We start from the raw sequence: 21,754 nt of genomic DNA on the forward strand, positions 1-21,754 counted from the left end.
TGCCACAACCTTGCTTTTTCTCTTCATCCAATGCCCTATATCCTCGCTATCCAGGGTTCATTGGAATTGTTGGTGTCACCCTTTTCCTTTCTTGGAACAGACTGTATGTACGGTCCCCATTTCCTTCATGAATACACCCCACTGTTCTGTCACAGATTTAACTAAAAGTGTCTGCCCCCAGTCCATTCTTGCCAAATCATATCTGATCATATTAAAATCAGCCTTCCCCCAGTTCAGAACTTTGACTCCTGGCCCATCCTTGTCCTTTTCCATGAATCTAAATAAGTTATGATCGCTGTCTACAACATGCTCCCCCACTGATACTTCAACCACATGCCTGGCTTTGTTATCTAAAATTGAGTATAGCACCAGTCTCTCTTGTAGGACCTTCTACATACTGGCCTAAAATGTTCCCCTGGATGCATTTGAAGAATTCTGCTCCCACTAAACCTTTCACAATATGACTACCCCAGTTAATCCATAGAATCCTACAGTTCAGAAGGAGGCCATTCAGCCATTCGAGTCTGCACTGACCATAATCCCACCCACGCCCTATTCCCGTAATCCCACACATTTACCCTACTGATCCCCCTGACGCTAGGGTCAATTTTAGCATGGCCAATCAACCTAACCCACACATCTTTGGACTGTGGGAGGAAATCGGAGCACCCGGAGGAAACCCATGCAGACACAGGGGAGAACTCCAAACTCCATGGCCGGAACTGAACCTGGGTCCCTGGCGCTGTGAGGCAGCAGTGCTAACCATTGTGCTACCGTGCCGTTTAGCATAACTCCCTTCCTGTACTCAATTTCTGATGCTAAGGTTCCTCTTTTTTCTGTCTTACCACCTTCAATGATTTGTGTCCATGCACCTGAGGCCCCCAACCTTTGTTTTTAAATTGTCCCATTTATGTTGCCTCTCCCCAACCACCACCCTCCCCCCATGGCCCCACCCATCTCCCCCCCCCCCCCCCCCCCGCAACAAAAAGTATCACTTCACACTACTGGTAAATTTCACCTGTCCTGTGTCCATCCATTCCACCAGTTTGCCTATATTTTGTAATCATTATTATATGTTGGGCGGCACGGTGGCACAGTGGTTGGCACTGCTGCCTCACAACGCCAGTGAGCCGGGTTTCGATTCCCGGCTTGAGTCACTGTCTGCGCAGAGTCTGCACATTCTCCCCGTGTCTGCGTGGGTTTCCTCCGGGTGCTTCCGCAGTTGGAAAGACGTGCTGGTTAGGGTGCATTGGCCGTGCTACATTCTCCCTCAGTGTCCCCGAATAGGCGCCGGAGTGTGGCGACGGGGGGATTTTCACAGTGACTTCATTGCGGTGTTAATGTAAAACATACTTGCGACTAATAAATAAAATAAACTTTATTCTTTTCCAGTCCCGTTGTGGCAGGTACCCCTGTCCGCACCGGATATTTAGTGGTCCAGCCAGAAGCTCATTGATCTTTGACCCTGGATAATTCTGCGGCAGGTGAGGCTGGAGAATTACGGCCTGAGTTCATCCCTGAACCTTCAAATCATGTCCTGTGCAGCCTAGCTATCTATACATATGTGTATCAAACAGAGCAGTAGCATTAATACTGCCTTAAGGGGTGGGGGGGATATCACTTTATACTGCCCTCCAGCTCAAACAAAATCAGCCGTGCCCCACTATTCTCTGCTATCTGTCCCTTCGCCAATTTTTAATAAAGTTTTGAATCCATTCTGAAGCAACAAAGCGCAGAGTTGGCTACAAGATCCTTCGTCCATCTCCTTGCTTGCTCCAAAAAGCCCAAATCAAATCCAATTCATGGTCCCCACAAGAGAGACGTATCAGATCCAGGAGGCCGGAACTCTCCGACCTCGCCCAGAGCTGGGGTTCTCCAATCCCGTTGCAGCGGACGGAGATTTGGCTGAGCGCCAAACATTCCGTGCTCGCTGCCAGCGGTGGTGGGGTGTGCGAGACTGGAAAATTCCAGCCCCAAGCTGACAAGGAAAGGGATCGCGCCTGATCTAGGACCTGATCTTAGCCAAAAGGTTGAGAAGTGCCACCCCAATTTTGTGTCAAAGAACAAAGAGAACAGTACAGCACAGGAACAGGCCCTTCAGCCTACCTGTGTTGACACTTGATGCCTTTCTAAACTAAAGACATTTGGCCCCTAAGCGGTCCGTAAGCCTCTATTCCCTGCCTATTCACATATCTGTCAAGATGCCTCTTAAACATTGCTATTGTATCTGCTTCTACCACTTCCTCTGGCAGCACATTCCAGGCACTCACCACCCTCTGTGTAAAAACACTTGCCTCTCACTTTCCCCTGTAGACTAATACATGTGACAGTAATAAGTCACATCACATCACATCAAATTTTACCCTCAACCTACGTCCCCCCAAGTAATTGATATTTCTACCCTGGGAAAGACTCTGACTATCCGTTTTACCCATGCTTCCCATCATTTTGTAAATTTCTATCAGCTTCCGAAATCTTGCTCCTGTAACCCCATGGGATTATGATGGGACTTGGGCTGGAAGTTGGGGGGTTAGGTTGGGGGGTCAGCTTTATGGTTAGGATGAGTCGTCAGGTTGGGGTTAGGAAGTCAGGAACATGTCCCAATGTTCTTTGGCCAGTGCATTTTGTTATTCCTGCTGCCTTTGCCCAATGCGTTGGCGCTGCCCACACATCTCGAACATTGGCCAATGAAACCAGGTCACGCTGACTTGTTTTCCTTCACTAACGATCTCTCTCTCTCGCTCGCTCTCCTTTATACAGCAGCTATTCTCCTCAAGATGACACAGGGTCTGTTTCTTTACAGTGAATGGTGGATGGAGGGGGTTTGGGGTGGGTGAGTGGGTGGGGGGGGGAAGATTGTGCAAAGTGACCATTACCCCTCTTGGTTTGGCCTCGGTTGGAGTCTTTATTCCAGGGACCATGCAGAGAATCCCAAGATGGCGCAGCCTGACTGATGTGATTGTGCCCTGCTCTCTGGGTCCAGTGCCCTTGGCGCACGTGGTAACAGATTGGCACGGCTGATCGGCACGATCTCCATGCAGAGGCAGACTGGTGAACCAACTGCCATTCGTGTGGATGCCGCATGGACCACCTTCCTCCCTCCCTCTTTGACACGATGGTCACACAGAGGCAAAGCCACGCCCCTTGCCCACAATTCAGTGCGGCTGACATGACCTTTGCCCCCCCCCTCCTCCCCCCCCCTGCCCCGCCCCTGACCTCAAAGTGCAGCCTCGGAGGTGGGGCTGATTATCCCATCTGACCAATCAGAGCGGTTGGAATGCGGCGAGGAGCTTGACCATTGGTCGGGGGATTCGGGGGAGGGCGTCAGGAAGGGGTGGCGCCCCTGGCGAGGGGGAGGGAGATCCGTGTCGGGTGGGGATGGGTAGCTGTGCTGGGATGGCGGGGTCGGATACAGGCTGGTGGCTGCGGCCGGGGTCTGTTCCTGGATGGTTGGCAGTGAGGCGGCGTAATGGCTTGGCTCCTCGCCTGACGGTCCCTCCCGAGGCAGACCCCCGACCCCCATGGGTGCCGGCCCAGCGAGGCCTGACTGGTGGCAGGGCACCCCCTGCCGCTCGCAGCCGCCGCTCGGGACGGGTGTGGATGCCTGGTAGGGTGGGCGCGGGTGGCTGGGCGGCCTCTGCTGTTGCCTGCCCCCGGGCCCCTCGGGCCCCCCACCCGTCCGCGCCCAACAGTCCTGGCGCTGCCCCGAGTAGAGGCTCATTTGCCAGGGCAGGTTGCGCCCTCCTGGCATCTCCCTCTGGTGAGCCGGCGGGTAGCTGCATGCCGGGTCTGGCCCCAGGTGCCGACTCATGCTCATCAGGCAGGGGGTTTTGGAGTAGCCCTGGGGAGCTGTGCCCGCCACCATTACCCTGCTGCCATCCGGGGCTGGCACGCTCAGCAGCCGGGGGCCACTCAGGTTGGGCGTCCTGCAGTGGTACAGTTGGCCCATGCCGAGATGGTGGGCGCTGTTCAGGCTGGCATGGAGACTGTTGCGGTGCCCATCCACTGGCAGCACTGCGTAGGATGGTGGAAGGAAGGTGGGTGGGGCTCCTTGATAGGCACAGGGCAGGGCCTGGGGGATGTAGAGGGAATGATTCAAGTCTATCTGGGGGGGAAGAGACGTATCCCGCGGGCCGCCCACCCCCTGGCACGGCGCCGCCCTGTTGTCACACTCCCCACCCTCTTTGGGGCAAACTGGCCCCCGCGCGCCCTGTCTCCTCCCCTTCTTTGGGGGCTTGAGGGCAGGGAAGGGCGAGGAGAGGGTGACAGCGGGATCGCGCGGCAGGCTACGGTCGTCCAGGAGCTGGACGATGTCGTGGTGCTGGCGCTCGTTGGCGATGGCGCGGGGCAGCCGGTTCATGTGGTCGGCCAGGTCCCGGTTGGCGAGGTGTTCGAGCAGGACCTTGGCGGTCTCGTAACTCCCCTCTCGGGCTGCGATGAAGAGAGGCGTCTCCTCCTGAAACCAGAAAGACAAACGCAACAGGAGACAGAGATGAGTCAACACAATTCCACCGTCAAGTCATCGCCGGATATCAACTTGCTCAACATTCCCCAGAATATACTGTGCGGAGACTGTCCAGAACGCAGTACTGGGAAAGATAGAACTATCCGTCTCGAACACTCCCAGGACAGGTACAGCACAGGGTTAGATACAGAGTAAAGCTGCCTGGTGCAACAGGTGATCAAGAAGGCAAATGGGATGTTGGCCTATATCGCAAAGGGGATAGAATATAAAAGCAGAGATGTCTTGCTGCATCTGTACAGGGCATTGGTGAGGCCGCAGCTGGAATACTGTGTGCAGTATTGGTCCCCTTATTTGCGGAAGGATATATTGGCCTTGGAGGGAGTGCAGAGAAGGTTCACCAGGTTGATACCAGAGATATGGGGTGTTGATTATGAGGAGAGACTGAGCAGATTGGGTTTGTACTCGTTAGAATTTAGAAGGCTGAGGGGGGATCTTATAGAGACCTATAAGATAATGAAGGGGCTGGATAGGGTAGAGGTGGAGAGATTCTTTCCACTTAGAAAGGAAGCTAGAACTAGAGGGCACAGCCTCAAAATAAAGGGGGGTCAGTTTAGGACAGAGTTGAGGAGGAACTTCTTCTCTCAGAGGGTGGTGAATCTCTGGAATTCTCTGCCCACTGAAGTGGTGGAGGCTACCTCGTTGAATATGTTTAAATCACGGATAGATGGATTCCTGATCGGTAAGGGAGTTAGGGGTTATGGGGATCAGGCGGGTAAGTGGAACTGATCCACTTCAGATCAGCCATGATCTTATTGAATGGCGGGGCAGGCTCGAGGGGCTAGATGGCCTACTCCTGCTCCTATTTCTTACGTTCTTATGTACACTGTCCCATCAAACACTCCCAGGACAGGTACAGCACGGGGTTAGGTACAGAGTTAAGCTCCCTCTGCACTGTCCCATCAAACATTGTAAGAGTTTTAACACACCAGGCTAAAGTCCAACAGGTTTATTTGGTAGCAAATGCCATTAGCTTTCGGAGCGCTGCCCCTTCGCCCATCAAACACTCCCAGAGCAGGTAAATGTCAGGAATGAATCTTTGCTTCTCTGCCAAGATTGTGACACACTGGAATTGATGGGTTTGATCTATTCCGCTGACATGCCTGGGTTAAGGTCTTTCACCATCAAAGGCCCTTCTCCGCTCCTTACCTTGTTGTCCAGCATGTCCTTGTTGGCCCCATTGCGCAGGAGGATGGTGACTGTGCCCACGTTATTCACAGCGGCTGCCCAATGTAGAGCTGATTTCCCTGAGAGAGGAAAGCGACATGGGTTCAGGTTTCATAGAAATCCTACAGTGCAGGAGGAGGCCATTCGGCCCATCAAATCTGCACCGACTATCCAACCAAGCTTCCTACCCAGGCCCGCTCCCATTCCCTACCCCAGTAACACCACAGATTTGCCCCACTCATCCCCCTAACCAACACATCTTTCGACATTAAGGGACTACTTCCCATGGCTAATCCACCTAACCTGCACATCTTTGGACACTAAGGGGCAATTTACCATGGCTAATTCACTCATCCTGCACATATTTGGACACTAAGGGGTAATTTAGCATGGCCAATCCATCTAACCTGTACATCTTTGGCTACTAAGGGGCAATTTACCATGGCTAATCTATCTGACCTGCACATCTTTGGACAATATTGGGCAATTTATCATGGTCAATGCACCTAATCTGTACATCTTTGGACGCTAAGGGGCAGTTTCCATGGCCATTCCATCCAACCTGCATGTCTTTGGACACAGTAAGAAGTTTAACAACACCAGGTTAAAGTCCAACAGGTTTATTTGGTAGCAAAAGCCACACAAGCTTTCGGAGCTCTTAGCCCCTTCTTCAGGTGAGTGGGAATTCTGTTCACAAACAGAGCTTATAAAGACACAGACTCAAATTACATGAATAATGGTTGGAATGCAAATACTTACAACTAATCAAGTCTTTAAGAAACGAAACAATGTGAGTGGAGAGAGCATCAAGACAAGACTATTTGTAACTCCCACAGTTGCGTGGACCTGCAGAGTTTCACTGGCTGTCTTGTCTGGAGACAATACACATCTTTTTAGCCTGTCTTGATGCTCTCTCCACTCACATTGTTTCGTTTCTTAAAGACTTGATTAGTTGTAAGTATTCGCATTCCAACCATTATTCATGTAAATTGAGTCTGTGTCTTTATAAGCTCTGTTTGTGAACAGAATTCTCACTCACCTGAAGAAGGGGCTAAGAGCTCCGAAAGCTTGTGTGGCTTTTGCTACCAAATAAACCTGTTGGACTTTAACCTGGTGTTGTTAAACTTCTTACTGTGTTTACCCCAGTCCAACGCCGGCATCTCCACATCATGTCTTTGGACACACAGGGGCAATTTACCATGGCTAATCCATCTAACCTGCACATCTTTGGACGGAGGCAGCTTGACTTATTTTCCTATGAGCTCTGCCACCTTATCATACTCTGCAAGTTACAGGAGCTGGATAACATGGGTTATCCCTGCTTTACGAGACTGATTTTCCAGTACCCCAGCCTATAGGACACATACTGTCTCATGTCTGACTCCCAATGGAGAGACATTAATTAAAGTGTTCATTTTCCTCTATTGGATCAAACAGTGCCAGCTGTGCCTCAGCACCTTCCGCTGAATCGAAACGTTGTGGCTTCAAATTCCACTACACAGTCTGTGGGAGCGCTGCACTGTCAGGGGGTCAGTACTGAGGGAGTGCTGCACTGTCAGAGGGTCAGTACTGAGGGAGTGCTGCACTATCAGAGGGTCAGTGCTGAGGGAGTGCTGCACTGTCAGAGGGCCAGTACTGAGGGAGTGCTGCACTGTCAGAGGGTCAGTACTGAGGGAGTGCTGCACTGTCAGAGGGTCAGTACTGAGGGAGTGCTGCACTGTCAGAGGGTCAGTACTGAGGGAGTGCTGCACTGTCAGAGGGTCAGTACTGAGGGAGTGCTGCACTGTCAGAGGGTCAGTACTGAGGGAGTGCTGCAGTGTCAGCGGGTCAGTGCTCAGAGAGTGCCGCACTGTCAGAGGGTCAGTGCTGAGGGAGTGCCGCACTGTCAGAGGGTCAGTGCTGAGGGAGTGTCACACTGTCAGAGGGTCAGTGCTGAGGGAGTGCTGCACTGTCAGAGGGTCAGTACTAGGCGAGTGCCGCACTGTGAGAGGGTCAGTACTGAGGGAGTGTCACACTGTCAGAGGGTCAGTGCTGAGGGAGTGCTGCACTGTCAGAGGGTCAGTACTAGGCGAGTGCCGCACTGTGAGAGGGTCAGTACTGAGGGAGTGCTGCAGTGTCAGCGGGTCAGTGCTGAGGGAGTGCTGCACTGTCAGAGGGTCAGTACTGAGGGAGTGCCGCACTGTCAGAGGGTCAGTGCTGAGGGAGTATTGCACTGTCAAAGGGTCAATACTGAGGGAGTGTTGCACTGTCAGAGGGTCAGTAGATGGGAGTGCCACACTGTCAGAGGGTCAGTACTGAGGGAGTGCCACACTGCCAGGGGATCGGTACATGGGAGTGCTGCACTGTCAGAGGGTCAGTACATGGGAGTGCCACACTGTCTGAGGGTCAGTACTGAGGGAGTGCTGCACTGTCTGAGGGTCAGTACTGAGGGAGTGCCACACTGTCAGAGGGTCAGTACTGAGGGAGTGCTGCACTGTCAGAGGGTCAGTACTGAGGGAGTGCTGCACTGTCAGAGGGTCAGTACTGAGGGAGTGCTGCACTGTCAGAGGGTCAGTACTGAGGGAGTGCTGCACTGTCAGAGGGTCAGTACTGAGGGAGTGCCACACTGTCAGAGGGTCAGTACTGGTGGAGTGCCACACTGTCAGAGGGACGGTACATGGGAGTGCTGCACTGTAGTGAGAGAATTGGAGGATCTATTTTGAATGAGTCATCCACTCAAGGTCCCTTCCTCCCCGCAGTTGCTGAGAGAGATCGCTTGACTCCATGTCGAAGAGTCGGGGCGTATCTCTGGCATCCAGCCCAATTTTCATCCATCAATCAACAGCAATAAACTAACCACCATCGCATTGTTCCTGTGGGCAGTGCCGTGCTGGGAGTGGCAGCCACAATTCCTACATGACGTCAGTAACAGCCCTCGGGGAGGTTTGTATGGCGCTGACTTTGTGACAGGCTTTGTATTAATGTGTGTTCCCTCTCTCTCTTTGATCCAATCTCGCAGGTCGCCACATGAAACTGTCAATGGGAAGAGGTGTGTGGAAGAGTTCATCCTCTTCCATCTCCTCATACACAAACTGACTTTTCTCTCTATCTGCAGCTTATCTGCCAACCTGACTGACATCCTCCCGCAGAGTTTTCACCGAGTCCTCAGTCTCTGCAGCTCCCTCGAGGAGAAAGCTGGGGTTGCTAACCTCAGCCCCATTCGAAAACTGACAGAGCCCGTACTTATTCTGCTTTGATTTGATTTGATTTGATTTATTGTCACATGTATTAACATACAGTGAAAAGAATTGTTTTTTGCGCACTATACAGACAAAGCATACCGTTCATAGAGAAGGAAATGAGAGAATGCAGAATGTAGTGTTACAGTCATAGCTAGGGTGTAGAGAAAGATCAACTTAATGCGAGAGAGGTCCATTCAAAAGTCTGACAGCAGCAGGGAAGAAGCTGTTCTTGAGTCGGTTGGTAAGTGACCTCAGACTTTTGTATCTTTTTCCCAATGGAAGAAGGTGGAAGAGAGAATGTCCAGGGTGAGTGGGGTCCCTAATTATGCTGGCTGCTTTTCTGAGGCAGCGGCAAGTGTAGACAGAGTCAATGGATGGGAGGCTGGTTTCCATAATGGATTGGGCTACATTCACAACCTTTTGTTGTTCCTTGCGGTCTTGGGCAGAGCAGGAGCCACACCAAGCTGTGATACAACCAGAAAGAATGCTTTCTATGGCGCATCTGTAAAAGTTGGTGAGAGTCGTAGCTGACATGCCAAATTTCCTTAGGCTTCTGAGAAAGTAGAGGCATTTGTGGGCTTTCTTCACTATAGTGTCAGCATGGGGGGACCAGGACAGGTTGTTGGTGATCTGGACACCTAAAAACTTGAAGCTCTCGATCATTTTTGGAACTGACGAGGGAACAATATTAGCGCTGGGGTTCCACCTGATCCGGAAGGATTTGCACCCGCACATGGGTGCACGAGCTTCATATCACTCCCTTCTCCACCGGCCCACTGTCATCCGTATCCTGCCAGCGAATCGCTCCTTTACTAACCATATAAATACCATGGCAACTAGAGCAGGTCAAAGACTCGGAATCCTGTGGCAAATAACTCAATTCCTGACCCCCCCAAATCTACAAGGCACAAGTCAGGAGTGTGACAGAAAACTCTCCACTTGCCTGGATGGGTGCAGCTCCAACGACACTCAAGAAGCCCGACACCGTCCAGGACAAAGCAGCCCGCTTGATTGCTATCCCTTCCACAAACATTAAGTCCCTCCACCACCGACGCACAGTGGCAGCCGTGTATACCATCTACAAGATCCACCTCAAGAATTTTGAATGGACCCATCATATATTATTTATTACCCATTGACTCTGTCTGCACTTCCCGCTGCCTCAGAAAAGCAGCCAGCATAATCAAGGACCCCACGCACCCTGGACATTCTCTCTTCTACCTTCTTCCGTCGGGAAAAAGGTACAAAAGTCTGAGGTTACGCACCAACCAACTCAAGAACAGCTTCTCCCCTGCTGCCATCAGACTTTTGAATGGACCTACCTTGCATTAAGTTGATCTTTCTCCACACCCTAGCTATGGCTGTAACACTACATTCTGCACTCTCTCCTTTCCTTCTCTATGTACGGTATGCTTTGTCTGTATAGTGCGCAAGAAACAATACTTTTCACTGTATACCAATACATGTGACAATAATAAATCAAATCAAATCAAGCTTTGACAAAGGGTCTTCTGAACTCGAAACGTCAGCTCTTTTCTCTCCTTACAGATGCTGCCAGATCTGTTGAGATTTTCCAGCATTTTCTCTTTTGGTTACGGATTCCAGCATCCGCAGTAATTTGCTTTTATCAAATCAAATCAAGGTTCCTTAAACAGTACCTTCCAAACCTACGATCGCTATCACCTCGAAGGACAAGAGCAGCAGATACTTGGGAACACCACCACCTGAAGGTCCCCCTCCAAGTCACGCACCATCCTGACTTGGAAATATATCACTGTTCCTTCACAGTCGCTGGGTCAAAATCCTGGAAGTCCCTCCCTAGCGGCATTGTGGGTCAACCCACAGCACGTGGACAGCAACGATTCAACAAGGCGGCTCACCACCTCCTTCTCAAGGACAACTAGGGATGGGCAATAAATGCTGGCCTGACTGGCATTGTGGATCTATAATCGACAAGGCACAAGTCAGGAGTGTGATGGAATATTCCCCACTTGCCTGGATGGTGCGGCTCCAACAACACTCAAGAAGCTCGACACCATCCAGGACAAAGCAGCCCATGCCCCATAAAAGATGAATGAATAAATTTTCCCCCTGGTCTCCAATACCAGATGACCTGGATGTTTTTGCTCTCGCTCAGCGTGTCGGAGCCGGTGTTGTACCATGATTGTCTGTGGCGCTGACGTCGGCATTGCAGTTTATCAGTTCCTCCACCACATTGTCGATGGCGAGCCGGGCTGCCAGGATCAGCGGCGTGGTCCCATCGTGCATGCGGGCGTCCACATCGGTCGACCTGTTCCGCACGAGGATCTGCGGAAATAAAGGGAAGGTTAACGCGGGCCGGTGTCTATGCTGACCCTCTCACTGCACAGTCTCTCTGCATCCTACTTTTACATCTAAACCAAATATCCCCCACTTCCCACCGTCAAAGCCTTTGGTCATGGCTTCGAGGTGAAGTTGCCCACATCATCGGCCCGGAATTCCTGGACAAACAGTCGCCTGAAAAGGCTGCCATCTCGGGATGTGGTCAACAGCGTCTTGGTCGAACAGGGCGCGAGCATGGCTGAAATAAAGAGACGTGCCGTCAAAGTTTTTCAGCCTGCACTCATCAGGACAGACACAAGAATAGCAAATTTCAAAGAAAACGGCACTTCATGCTGCCGGAGAAGTAGGGTGCTGATTGGCTGGCAACTGGGCTCTGGTTGGTCGAGGTGTGGCCATGGAGAATGTACCAGGGAACTGCTACCCCCAAACGCCCTTGTTTAAAGTTTACAAAGGCAAGTTTGATTGGGTGCAATGGGGAAATGCTGAGGAACAGTAACCACTCCCCTGACACACACCGCCACCCCCCACACATTCCCCCCACCCCACACACACCCATCCTCCCCCCAACCCAACCCCCTCCTCAACATATTGCTTCGTTGAAAAGGCACAATGCTTGGATAAACTCCGTTTGTCTTTGGACTGGGCCCTGTGTGTGAATATATGAAGCGTAAGCAAGCCCACCTCGCAATCACAAGGGATAACCTTAAACTGGTTGTTCAGTTCATTCTTAACACAGTCGGGATTGTTATATAGAAACATAGAAGATAGGAGCAGGAGGAGGCCATTCGGCCCTTCGAGTCTGCTCCACCATTCATCACGATCATGGCTGATTGCCCAACTCAATAGCCTAATCCTGCTTTCTCCCCATAACCTTGGATCCCAGTCGCTCCAAGTGCTGTATCCAGCCGCCTCTTGAATACATTCAATGCTGACTAAGTGCTGTCCAATTGTGGAACCAAATCTAATGCCGGATACTGTGGGTGGGATTTTTATGGCCTCCTTCGGGCTAGACCGGGACTTCCCGCCCTAGCTCAACGGAGATTCCCATTGTCGGACCATCGCCTGCTCCGATTCCGTGGCGGGCGAGGCTCCGGCCTGTATTCTGAGCTTTGCAAGCACGGACTGGTTTAGATACAGTCAGCACTGCCTGTCGCGATCAGCCAAAGAGATGTGCTACTTGACGCGATCCATCAGTCACTGGGCCGTACGGCCTACGTACCTGGTATCACATCCCGACACAGAATTCACTTAGGCACAGGAACGCCGGTGGGACTTAGTAGCAGGAATAAGCCATTCAGCTCTTCAAATCCTGCTTTACCATTCAATAAGAATTAAGGGGAGGTGATGGCGGAGTGGCATTACCGCTGGACTATTGATCCAGAAAATCAGCGAATGTTCTGGGGACCCGGGTTCGAATCCCACCACTGACAACAGCCTTAGGGTTACCATGGACCAGAAACTCAACTGGACTTACCACATACAATGACGAGACAGAGTACAGGAATGAGATAGAGAATCTGGTAAACTGGTGCGATGATAATAATCTCTCCGGCAATGTCAACAAACGAAGGAGATTGTCATCGACTTCAGGAAGGATAAAGGAGAACATGCCCCTGTCTACATCAATGGGGACGAAGTAGAAATGGTCGAAAGCTTCAGGTTTCCAGGTGTCCAGATCACCAACAACCTGTCCTGGTCCCCCCATTCCGACACTATAGTTAAGAAAGCCCACCAACGCCTCTACTTTCTCAGAAGACTAAGGAAATTTGGATGTCAGCTAAGACTCTCACCAACGTTTACAGATACATCATAAAAAGCATTCTTTCTGGTTGTATCACAGCTTGGTCTGGCTCCAGCCCTGCCCAAGACTGCAAGAAACTACAAAAGATCGTAAATGTAGCCCAATCATTCACACAAACCAGCCTCCCATCCAGTGACTCTGTCTACACTTCCCGCTGCCTCAGCAAAGCAGCCAGCATAATTAAGGACCCCACGCACCCCGGACATTCTCTCTTCCACCTTCTTCCATTGGGAAAAAGATACAAAAGTCTGTGGTCTCCAACCGACTCAAGAACAGCTTCTTCCCTGCTGCTGTCAGACTTTTGAATGGACCTACCTTGCACTAAGTTGATCTTTCTATACACCCTAGCTATGACTGTAACACTACATTCTGCACTCTCTTGTTTCCTTCTCTATGAACGGTATGCTTTGTCTATATAGCGTGCAAGAAACAAACCTTTTCACTGTATGTTAATACATGTGACAATAATAAATCAAATCAAAATCAAATCAAATCACATAAACACAGTGTCTACAAGAGCAGGTCAGAGGCTAGGAATACTGCAGCGAGTAACTCACCTCCTGACTCCCAAAGCCTGTCCACCATCTACAAAGCACAAGTCAGGAGTGTGGTGGAATACTCCCCGCTTGCCTGGATGGGTGCAGCTCCAACAACACTCAAGAAGCTCGACACCATCCAGGACAAAGCATCCCGCTTGATTGGCACCACATCTACAAACATCCACTCCCTCCACCACCGACGCTCAGTAGCAGCAGTGTGTACCATCTACAAGATGCACTGCAGAAATTCAACAAAGTTCCTTAGACAGCACCTTCCAAACCCATGACTACTTCCATCTAGAAGGACAAGGGCAGCAGATACATGGGAACACCACCACCTGCAAGTTCCCCTCCAAGCCACTCACTCTCCGGACTTGGAAATATATCGCCGTTCCTTCGCAGTCGCTGGGTCAAAATCTCAGAATTCCCTCCCTATAGGCATTGTGGGTCAACCCACAGAACATGGGCTGCAACGATTCAAGATGGCGGCTCACTAGCAGCTTCTCAAGGGCAACTAGGGATGGACAATAAATGTTAGCCAGCCAGCGACGCCCATGTCCCACGAATGAATAAAAAAAGTCATGGCTGGATCTGATGGTGGGTCGGAACTCCGCTAGCCCTTAGTCTCATAACTTCTGACATCCGTGTTGTCAGAAATATGTCTAACTATGCCTTAAATGGATTCAATGACCCAATCACCACTGCTCTCCAGGGAAGAGAATTCCACATACTAACGTGTACATGGACATGGCTTTGAGAAAGGGTAATCTAGACTAGAAACATTGGCTCTATTCTCTCCCCACAGATGCCAGATGAAAGACGTGCTGGTTAGGGTGCATTGGCCGTGCTAAATTCTCCCCCAGTTTACCCGAACAGGCCCCGGAGTATGGCGACTAGGGGGTTTTCACAGTGACTTCATTGCAGTGTTAATGTAAGTCTACTTGTGACAATAATAAATAAACTAAACTAAACTGTTCAGCAGGTCTGGGCTGTGGCTCAGTTGGTAGTTCTCTGGTCTCTGACTCAGACAGTTGTGGGTTTAAGTCCCACTCGAGATGTTTAAACACACAGGACGCGATCTTGCCACCTCGCCACGCCCATCGATTATCAGTGGTTGGCACTGCTGCCTCACAGCGCCAGGGACCCGGGTTCAATTCCCGGCTTGGGTCACTGTCTGTGCGGAGTCTGCACGTTCTCCCCGTGTCTGCGTGGGTTTCCTCCGGGTGCTCCGGTTCCCTCCCACAGTCCGAAAGATGTGCGGGTTAGGTGGAATGGCCATGTTAAATTGACCCTGAGTGTGAGGGGGACTAGCTGGGGTAAATGCATGGGGTAGGTCTGGGTGGGATTGTGGTCGGTGCAGACGCGATGGGCTGAATGGCCTCCTTCTGCACTGTACATCCGAGAAGGCTCTCGGAGTGACTTTTCAGTGAAAAGACGGCACCTCTGGCAGTGCAGCACCCTCTCCCGCTGCACTGCACTCAGCCCAAAACTCTGGAGTGGGGCTTGGGCGCACAATCTGATTCGCGGGTCCGAATGCAAACCTGTGTGAGCCACAGCCTACACTGGAGAGGGAATTAGGGGTCGGAGAAGGCGGAGGTGGGGGGGGGGGGGGGGGGGGGTGGGTGGTGGAGGGGAGGGTCAGGGTGGAGGGGGGGTAGAGTAATTGTGTTTCTCTTTTTGCACATTTGCCTGAAATTATTTCTCCCTCTCCCCCCTGCCCCTGCCCCTGCCCATCAACACAGCTGAATGTCCTTGGGCTGCCTGTTGAGGGCGCTCTCGCTCTGGATTAAGGCCAAGCTGTTTTTTCCCGACCAGGCCTGTAGTTGTGTTTTAGCTTTGAACGCAGAACATTTTCTAAACAGCTGGTGCAGACTCGGAAGGCCGAGTGGCCTCCCCCTGAGCTTACTATCCCATAACCTAATTCTGTGTCTGCACAGGGGAATGCGTGAGTTCAGTCAGGCGTTGGGCAGCCTGAGACTAGGCCCCTTCAAAGCCACGATGGTTGTGAATTAATTTTTCCTTTTGTTCTCTCTCGTGAGCCTTATCTGATCTCTCTCTCTCTCAACCTCCGGAGAGCACGGTGGCACAGTAGTTGGCACTGCTGCCTCACAGCGCCAGGACCCGGGTTCGATTTCCGGCTTGGGTCACTGTCTGTGTGGAGTCTGCACATTCTCCCCGTGTCTGTGTGGGTTTCCTCCCACAGTCTGAAAGACGTGCTGGTTCGGGTGCATTGGCCATGCTAAATTCTCCCTCTGTGTACCCGAACAGGTGCCGGAGTGTGGCAACTAGGGGATTTTCACAATAACTTCATTGCAGTGTTAATGTAAGCCTACTTGTGACACTAATAAATAAACTTTAAACACTTTTCTACCTGGAAGACTCCCTGTGCGTCAGCTGCCACGGCGGTGTGTAAGGGTGTGCGTCCCGATCGATCCTGCACGTTGGTGTCTGCTCCCATGTCCAGCATGCACTTTGCCGCGTCTGCCCGCGAGAACCGAGCTGCCAAGTGCAGCGCCGTTTCGCCGGTCACGTCAGTCTGGGGCTGGAGGCTGGCCCCTTGGCTGATGAGGTCCATGATAACGCTCGCTGAGCCTTCCTGGGTCTCCGCCTCGGCGTAACCGGATTCCAGACCCCCGCCGGCGCAGGCTGCCAACATCAGCGGCGTCACTCCATCTAAAACCGATAACAGGCAGGGCGGGAAAATAGGGATGAATAGAGATCGTCAAGAGAAGCAGAGAGTTGGTACGAGGCAGGATGACGAGGTAGCGGGCACAGCAACGTAGGGTGAGATTTTCCATACAGATCGTCGAGTGTTTTGCGCTGGCAAAAAGGCCTGCCTTTGGCAGGTGGCGGAATCTACTGGTCCCGTCATTGTCAACGGGATTTCCCATTGTACGTACCCTTTGCCGCCTGGAAACCTGCGGTATGTGGCATCGGCAGGATAGGGCGATGCGGCTGGCATGAACAGCAGAAACTTCCGACCACAGCCTGAGGCCTACTGCGCACTGCTGAATCTTTATCTGAGCCATAGCTGGGAAAACATTGATCCAGTCAGCTGGAAGCAAAGGAAAATCAAGTGGAAAGTTCATGCCAGGGAAGTGGTGGACACTTTACAGGGGTCTGGGCAGCCGGTTTGGTGGTAGGCTCTGTTGCCATGAAGTAGGCCACAAGGTCATGAAACGTGGGGGAAGACCGCGTCACCATGGAAACTGGGAGTAGGCTGCATAATCAGGGAACCTGAGAATAGGCCACATCGCCATAGAAGCTGGGAGTAGGCCACGTAATCCTGGAACTTGGGAGAAGACGCATCACCATGGAAACTGGGAGTAGGCTGCGTAATCATGGAACCTGTGAGTAGGCCATGTTGTCATGGAAGCCGGGAGAAATTTATGTCTCCATGAATTTTGGGAATTGTCCTGACAGCTGCGACAGACTAATGTCATGGATGGCATGGTGGCACAGTGATTAGCACTGCTGCCTCACAGCACTAGGGACCCGGGTTCAATTCCAGCCTCGAGCCACTGTCTGTGTGGAGTTTGCACGTTCTCCCTGTGTCGGCATGGGCTCCTCCAAGTGCTCCGGTTTCCTCCCATAGTCCAAAGATGTGCAGGTTGGGCGGATTGGCCATGCTAAATTGCCACTTAATGTCCAAAGATGTGCAGGTTAGGGGGATTAGTGGGGTAAATGCATGGGGTTACGAGGATAAGGCGGGGTGTGGGCCTGGATAAGATACTCTGCTGGAGAGTTGCTGCGGATTCAATGGGCCACGCGGCCTCCTGCTGCACTGGAGGGATTCTATGATTCTGTGTCTACTTACCTGGGCCTCGCGCATCGACGTCCACGCTCTCGGTGTTCTCCTGTGGTGGGGTCAGTGCGACAGACTGCGGAATGTTGACCACTGCTTTGATGTGTTTTTGGGTCCACTTGCGATCGTCAGGCAGCATTGGGATTTCCTCAGACTGCAGGGTAAACACATGAAATTTATAGAAAAACAGTCAAAAACCTTCTAAATTAGCCCCATTCTCGTGTCTCGCTTGTGAGCCTGTAAACACAGGATTCCTATCAGCTGTGCTCAGCGGGTCACACTCCATATCGGCAGAGGGTCAGTACTGAGGGAGTGCTGCACTGTCACAGGGTCAGTACTGAGGGAGTGCTGCACTGTCAGAGGGTCAGTACTGAGGGAGTGCTGCACTGTCAGAGGGTCAGTACTGAGGGAGTGCTGCACTGTCAGAGGTTCAGTGCTGAGGGAGTGCTGCACTGTCAGAGGGTCAGTACTGAGGGAGTGCTGCACTGTCAGAGGGTCAGTACTGAGGGAGTGCTGCACTGTCAGAGGGTCAGTGCTGAGGGAGTGCTGCACTGTCAGAGGGTCAGTGCTGAGGGAGTGCTGCACTGACAGAGGGTCAGTGCTGAGGGAGTGCTGCACTGTCAGAGGGTCAGTGCTGAGGGAGTGCTGCACTGTCAGAGGGTCAGTACTGAGGGAGTGCCGCACTGTCAGAGGGTCAGTACTGAAGGAGTGCTGCACTGTCAGAGGGTCAGTGCTGAGGGAGTGCTGCACTGTCAGAGGGTCAGTACTGAGGGAGTGCTGCACTGTCAGAGGGTCAGTACTGAAGGAGTGCTGCACTGTCAGAGGGTCAGTGCTGAGGGAGGCTGCACTGTCAGAGGGTCAGTACTGTGGGACTGCCGCACTTTCAGAGGGTCAGTACTGTGGGAGTGCCGCACTGTCAGAGGGTCAGTACTGAGGAAGTGCCGCACTGTCAGAGGGTCAGTGCTGAGAGAGTGCTGCACTGTCAGAGGGTCAGTACTGAGGGAGCACCGCACTGTCAGAGGGTCAGTGCTGAGGGAGTGCCACACTGTCAGAGGGTCAGTACCGAGGGAGTGACGCACTGTTCGAGGGTCAGTACTGAGGGAGTGCTGCACTGTCAGAGGGTCAGAACTGAGGGAGTGCTGCACTGTCAGAGGGTCAGTACGGAGGGAGTGACGCACTGTTAGAGGGTCAGAACTGAGGGAGTGACGCACTGTTAGAGGGTCAGTACTGAGGGAGTGCTGCACAGTCAGAAGGTCAGTACTGAGGGAGTGCCGCACTGTCAGAGGGTCAGTACTGAGGGAGTGCTGCACTGTCAGAGGGTCAGTACTGAGGGAGTACTGCACTGCCAGAGGGTCAGTGCTGAGGGAGTGCTGCACTGTCAGAGGGTCAGTACTGAGGGAGTGCTGCACTGTCACAGGGTCAGTACTGAGGGAGTGCTGCACTGTCAGAGGGTCAGTACTGAGGGAGTACTGCACTGCCAGAGGGTCAGTGCTGAGGGAGTGCTGCACTGTCACAGGGTCAGTGCTGAGGGAGCGCTGCACTGTCACAGGGTCAGTGCTGAGGGAGTGCTGCACTGTCAGAGGGTCAGTGCTGAGGGAGTGCTGCACTGTCAGAGGGTCAGTACTGAGGGAGTGCCGCACTGTCAGAGGGTCAGTACTGAAGGAGTGCTGCACTGTCAGAGGGTCAGTGCTGAGGGAGTGCTGCACTGTCAGAGGGTCAGTACTGAGGGAGTGCTGCACTGTCAGAGGGTCAGTACTGAAGGAGTGCTGCACTGTCAGAGGGTCAGTGCTGAGGGAGCGCTGCACTGTCAGAGGGTCAGTACTGTGGGACTGCCGCACTTTCAGAGGGTCAGTACTGTGGGAGTGCCGCACTGTCAGAGGGTCAGTACTGAGGGAGTGCTGCACTGTCAGAGGGTCAGTACTGAGGAAGTGCCGCACTGTCAGAGGGTCAGTACTGAGGGAGTGCCGCACTGTCAGAGGGTCAGTGCTGAGGGAGTGCCACACTGTCAGAGGGTCAGTACCGAGGGAGTGACGCACTGTTAGAGGGTCAGTACTGAGGGAGTGCTGCACTGTCAGAGGGTCAGAACTGAGGAAGTGCTGCACTGTCAGAGGGTCAGTACGGAGGGAGTGACGCACTGTTAGAGGGTCAGAACTGAGGGAGTGACGCACTTTAGAGGGTCAGTACTGAGGGAGTGCTGCACAGTTAGAAGGTCAGTACTGAGGGAGTGCCGCACTGTCAGAGGGTCAGTACTGAGGGAGTGCTGCACTGTCAGAGGGTCAGTGCTGAGGGAGTGCTGCACTGTCAGAGGGTCAGTACTGAGGGAGCGCTGCACTGTCAGAGGGTCAGTGCTGAGGGAGTGCTGCACTGTCAGAGGGTCAGTGCTGAGGGAGTGCTGCACTGTCAGAGGGTCAGTGCTGAGGGAGTGCTGCACTGTCAGAGGGTCAGTGCTGAGGGAGTGCTGCACTGTCAGAGGGTCAGTGCTGAGGGAGTGCTGCACTGTCAGAGGGTCAGTGCCGAGGGAGTGCTGCACTGTCAGAGGGTCAGTGCTGAGGGAGTGCTGCACTGTCAGAGGGTCAGTGCTGAGGGAGTGCTGCACTGTCAGAGGGTCAGTACTGAGGGAGTGCTGCACTGTCAGAGGGTCAGTGCTGAGGGAGTGCTGCACTGTCAGAGGGTCAGTACTGAGGGAGTGCTGCACTGTCAGAGGGTCAGTACTGAAGGAGTGCTGCACTTTCAGAGGGTCAGTGCTGAGGGAGCGCTGCACTGTCAGAGGGTCAGTACTGTGGGACTGCCGCACTTTCAGAGGGTCAGTACTGAGGGAGTGCCGCACTTTCAGAGGGTCAGTACTGTGGGAGTGCCGCACTGTCAGAGGGTCAGTACTGAGGGAGTGCTGCACTGTCAGAGGGTCAGTACTGAGGAAGTGCCGCACTGTCAGAGGGTCAGTACTGAGGGAGTGACGCACTGTTAGAGGGTCAGTACTGAGGGAGTGCTGCACTGTCAGAGGGTCAGAACTGAGGGAGTGCTGCACTGTCAGAGGGTCAGTACGGAGGGAGTGACGCACTGTTAGAGGGTCAGAACTGAGGGAGTGACGCACTGTTAGAGGGTCAGTACTCAGGGAGTGCTGCACAGTCAGAAGGTCAGTACTGAGGGAGTGCCGCACTGTCAGAGGGTCAGTACTGAGGGAGTGCTGCACTGTCAGAGGGTCAGTACTGAGGGAGTGCTGCACAGTCAGAAGGTCAGTACTGAGGGAGTGCTGCACTGTCAGAGGGTCAGTACTGAGGGAGTGCTGTACTGTCAGAGGGTCAGTACTGAGGGAGTGCTGCACTGTCAGAGGGTCAGTGCTGAGGGAGTGCCGCACTGTCAGTGGGTCAGTACTGAGGGAGTGCCGCACTGTCAGAGGGTCAGTGCTGAGGGAGTGCCGCACTGTCAGAGGGTCAGTGCTGAGGGAGCGCCACACTGTCAGAGGGTCAGTGCTGAGGGAGTGCCGCACTGTCAGAGGGTCAGTGCTGAGGGAGTGCTGCACTGTCAGAGGGTCAGTGCTGAGGGAGTGCTGCACTGTCAGAGGGTCAGTGCTGAGGGAGTGCTGCACTGTCAGAGGGTCAGTACTGAGGGAGTGCTGCACTGTCAGAGGGTCAGTACTGAGGGAGTGCTGCACTGTCAGAGGGTCAGTACTGAGGGAGTGCTGCACTGTCAGAGGGTCAGTACTGAGGGAGCGCTGCACTGTCAGAGGGTCAGTGCTGAGGAAGTGCCGCACTGTCAGAGGGTCAGTACTGAGGGAGTGACGCACTGTTAGAGGGTCAGTACTGAGGGAGTGCTGCACTGTCAGAGGGTCAGAACTGAGGGAGTGCTGCACTGTCAGAGGGTCAGTACGGAGGGAGTGACGCACTGTTAGAGGGTCAGAACTGAGGGAGTGACGCACTGTTAGAGGGTCAGTACTCAGGGAGTGCTGCACAGTCAGAAGGTCAGTACTGAGGGAGTGCCGCACTGTCAGAGGGTCAGTACTGAGGGAGTGCTGCACTGTCAGAGGGTCAGTACGGAGGGAGTGCTGCACTGTCAGAGGGTCAGTACTGAAGGAGTGCTGCACTGTCAGAGGGTCAGTGCTGAGGGAGTGCTGCACTGTCAGAGGGTCAGTACTGAGGGAGTGCTGCACTGTCAGAGGGTCAGTACTGAGGGAGTGCTGTACTGTCAGAGGGTCAGTACTGAGGGAGTGCTGCACTGTCAGAGGGTCAGTGCTGAGGGAGTGCCGCACTGTCAGTGGGTCAGTACTGAGGGAGTGCCGCACTGTCAGAGGGTCAGTGCTGAGGGAGTGCCGCACTGTCAGAGGGTCAGTGCTGAGGGAGCGCCACACTGTCAGAGGGTCAGTGCTGAGGGAGTGCCGCA

The 21,754-nt window shown here is 53.0% G+C and overlaps 1 protein-coding gene across 1 annotated transcript in view; it reads right to left on the minus strand.

The window, feature by feature from the left end:
* Positions 1-1,013: 1,013 nt before the first annotated feature.
* The window catches only part of LOC144497660 (uncharacterized), a 156,309-nt gene continuing 135,568 nt past the window's right edge, over positions 1,014-21,754 (minus strand). The window contains 5 exon segments of the mRNA XM_078219103.1: positions 1,014-4,456; positions 5,672-5,769; positions 11,070-11,217; positions 15,944-16,245; positions 17,390-17,531. Coding sequence (XP_078075229.1) covers positions 3,218-4,456; positions 5,672-5,769; positions 11,070-11,217; positions 15,944-16,245; positions 17,390-17,531 — 1,929 coding nt within the window. The 3' untranslated portion in view covers positions 1,014-3,217.

This window comes from Mustelus asterias, chromosome 8, assembly GCF_964213995.1.
Source record: "Mustelus asterias chromosome 8, sMusAst1.hap1.1, whole genome shotgun sequence".
In the NCBI taxonomy this organism is placed as follows: domain Eukaryota; kingdom Metazoa; phylum Chordata; class Chondrichthyes; order Carcharhiniformes; family Triakidae; genus Mustelus; species Mustelus asterias.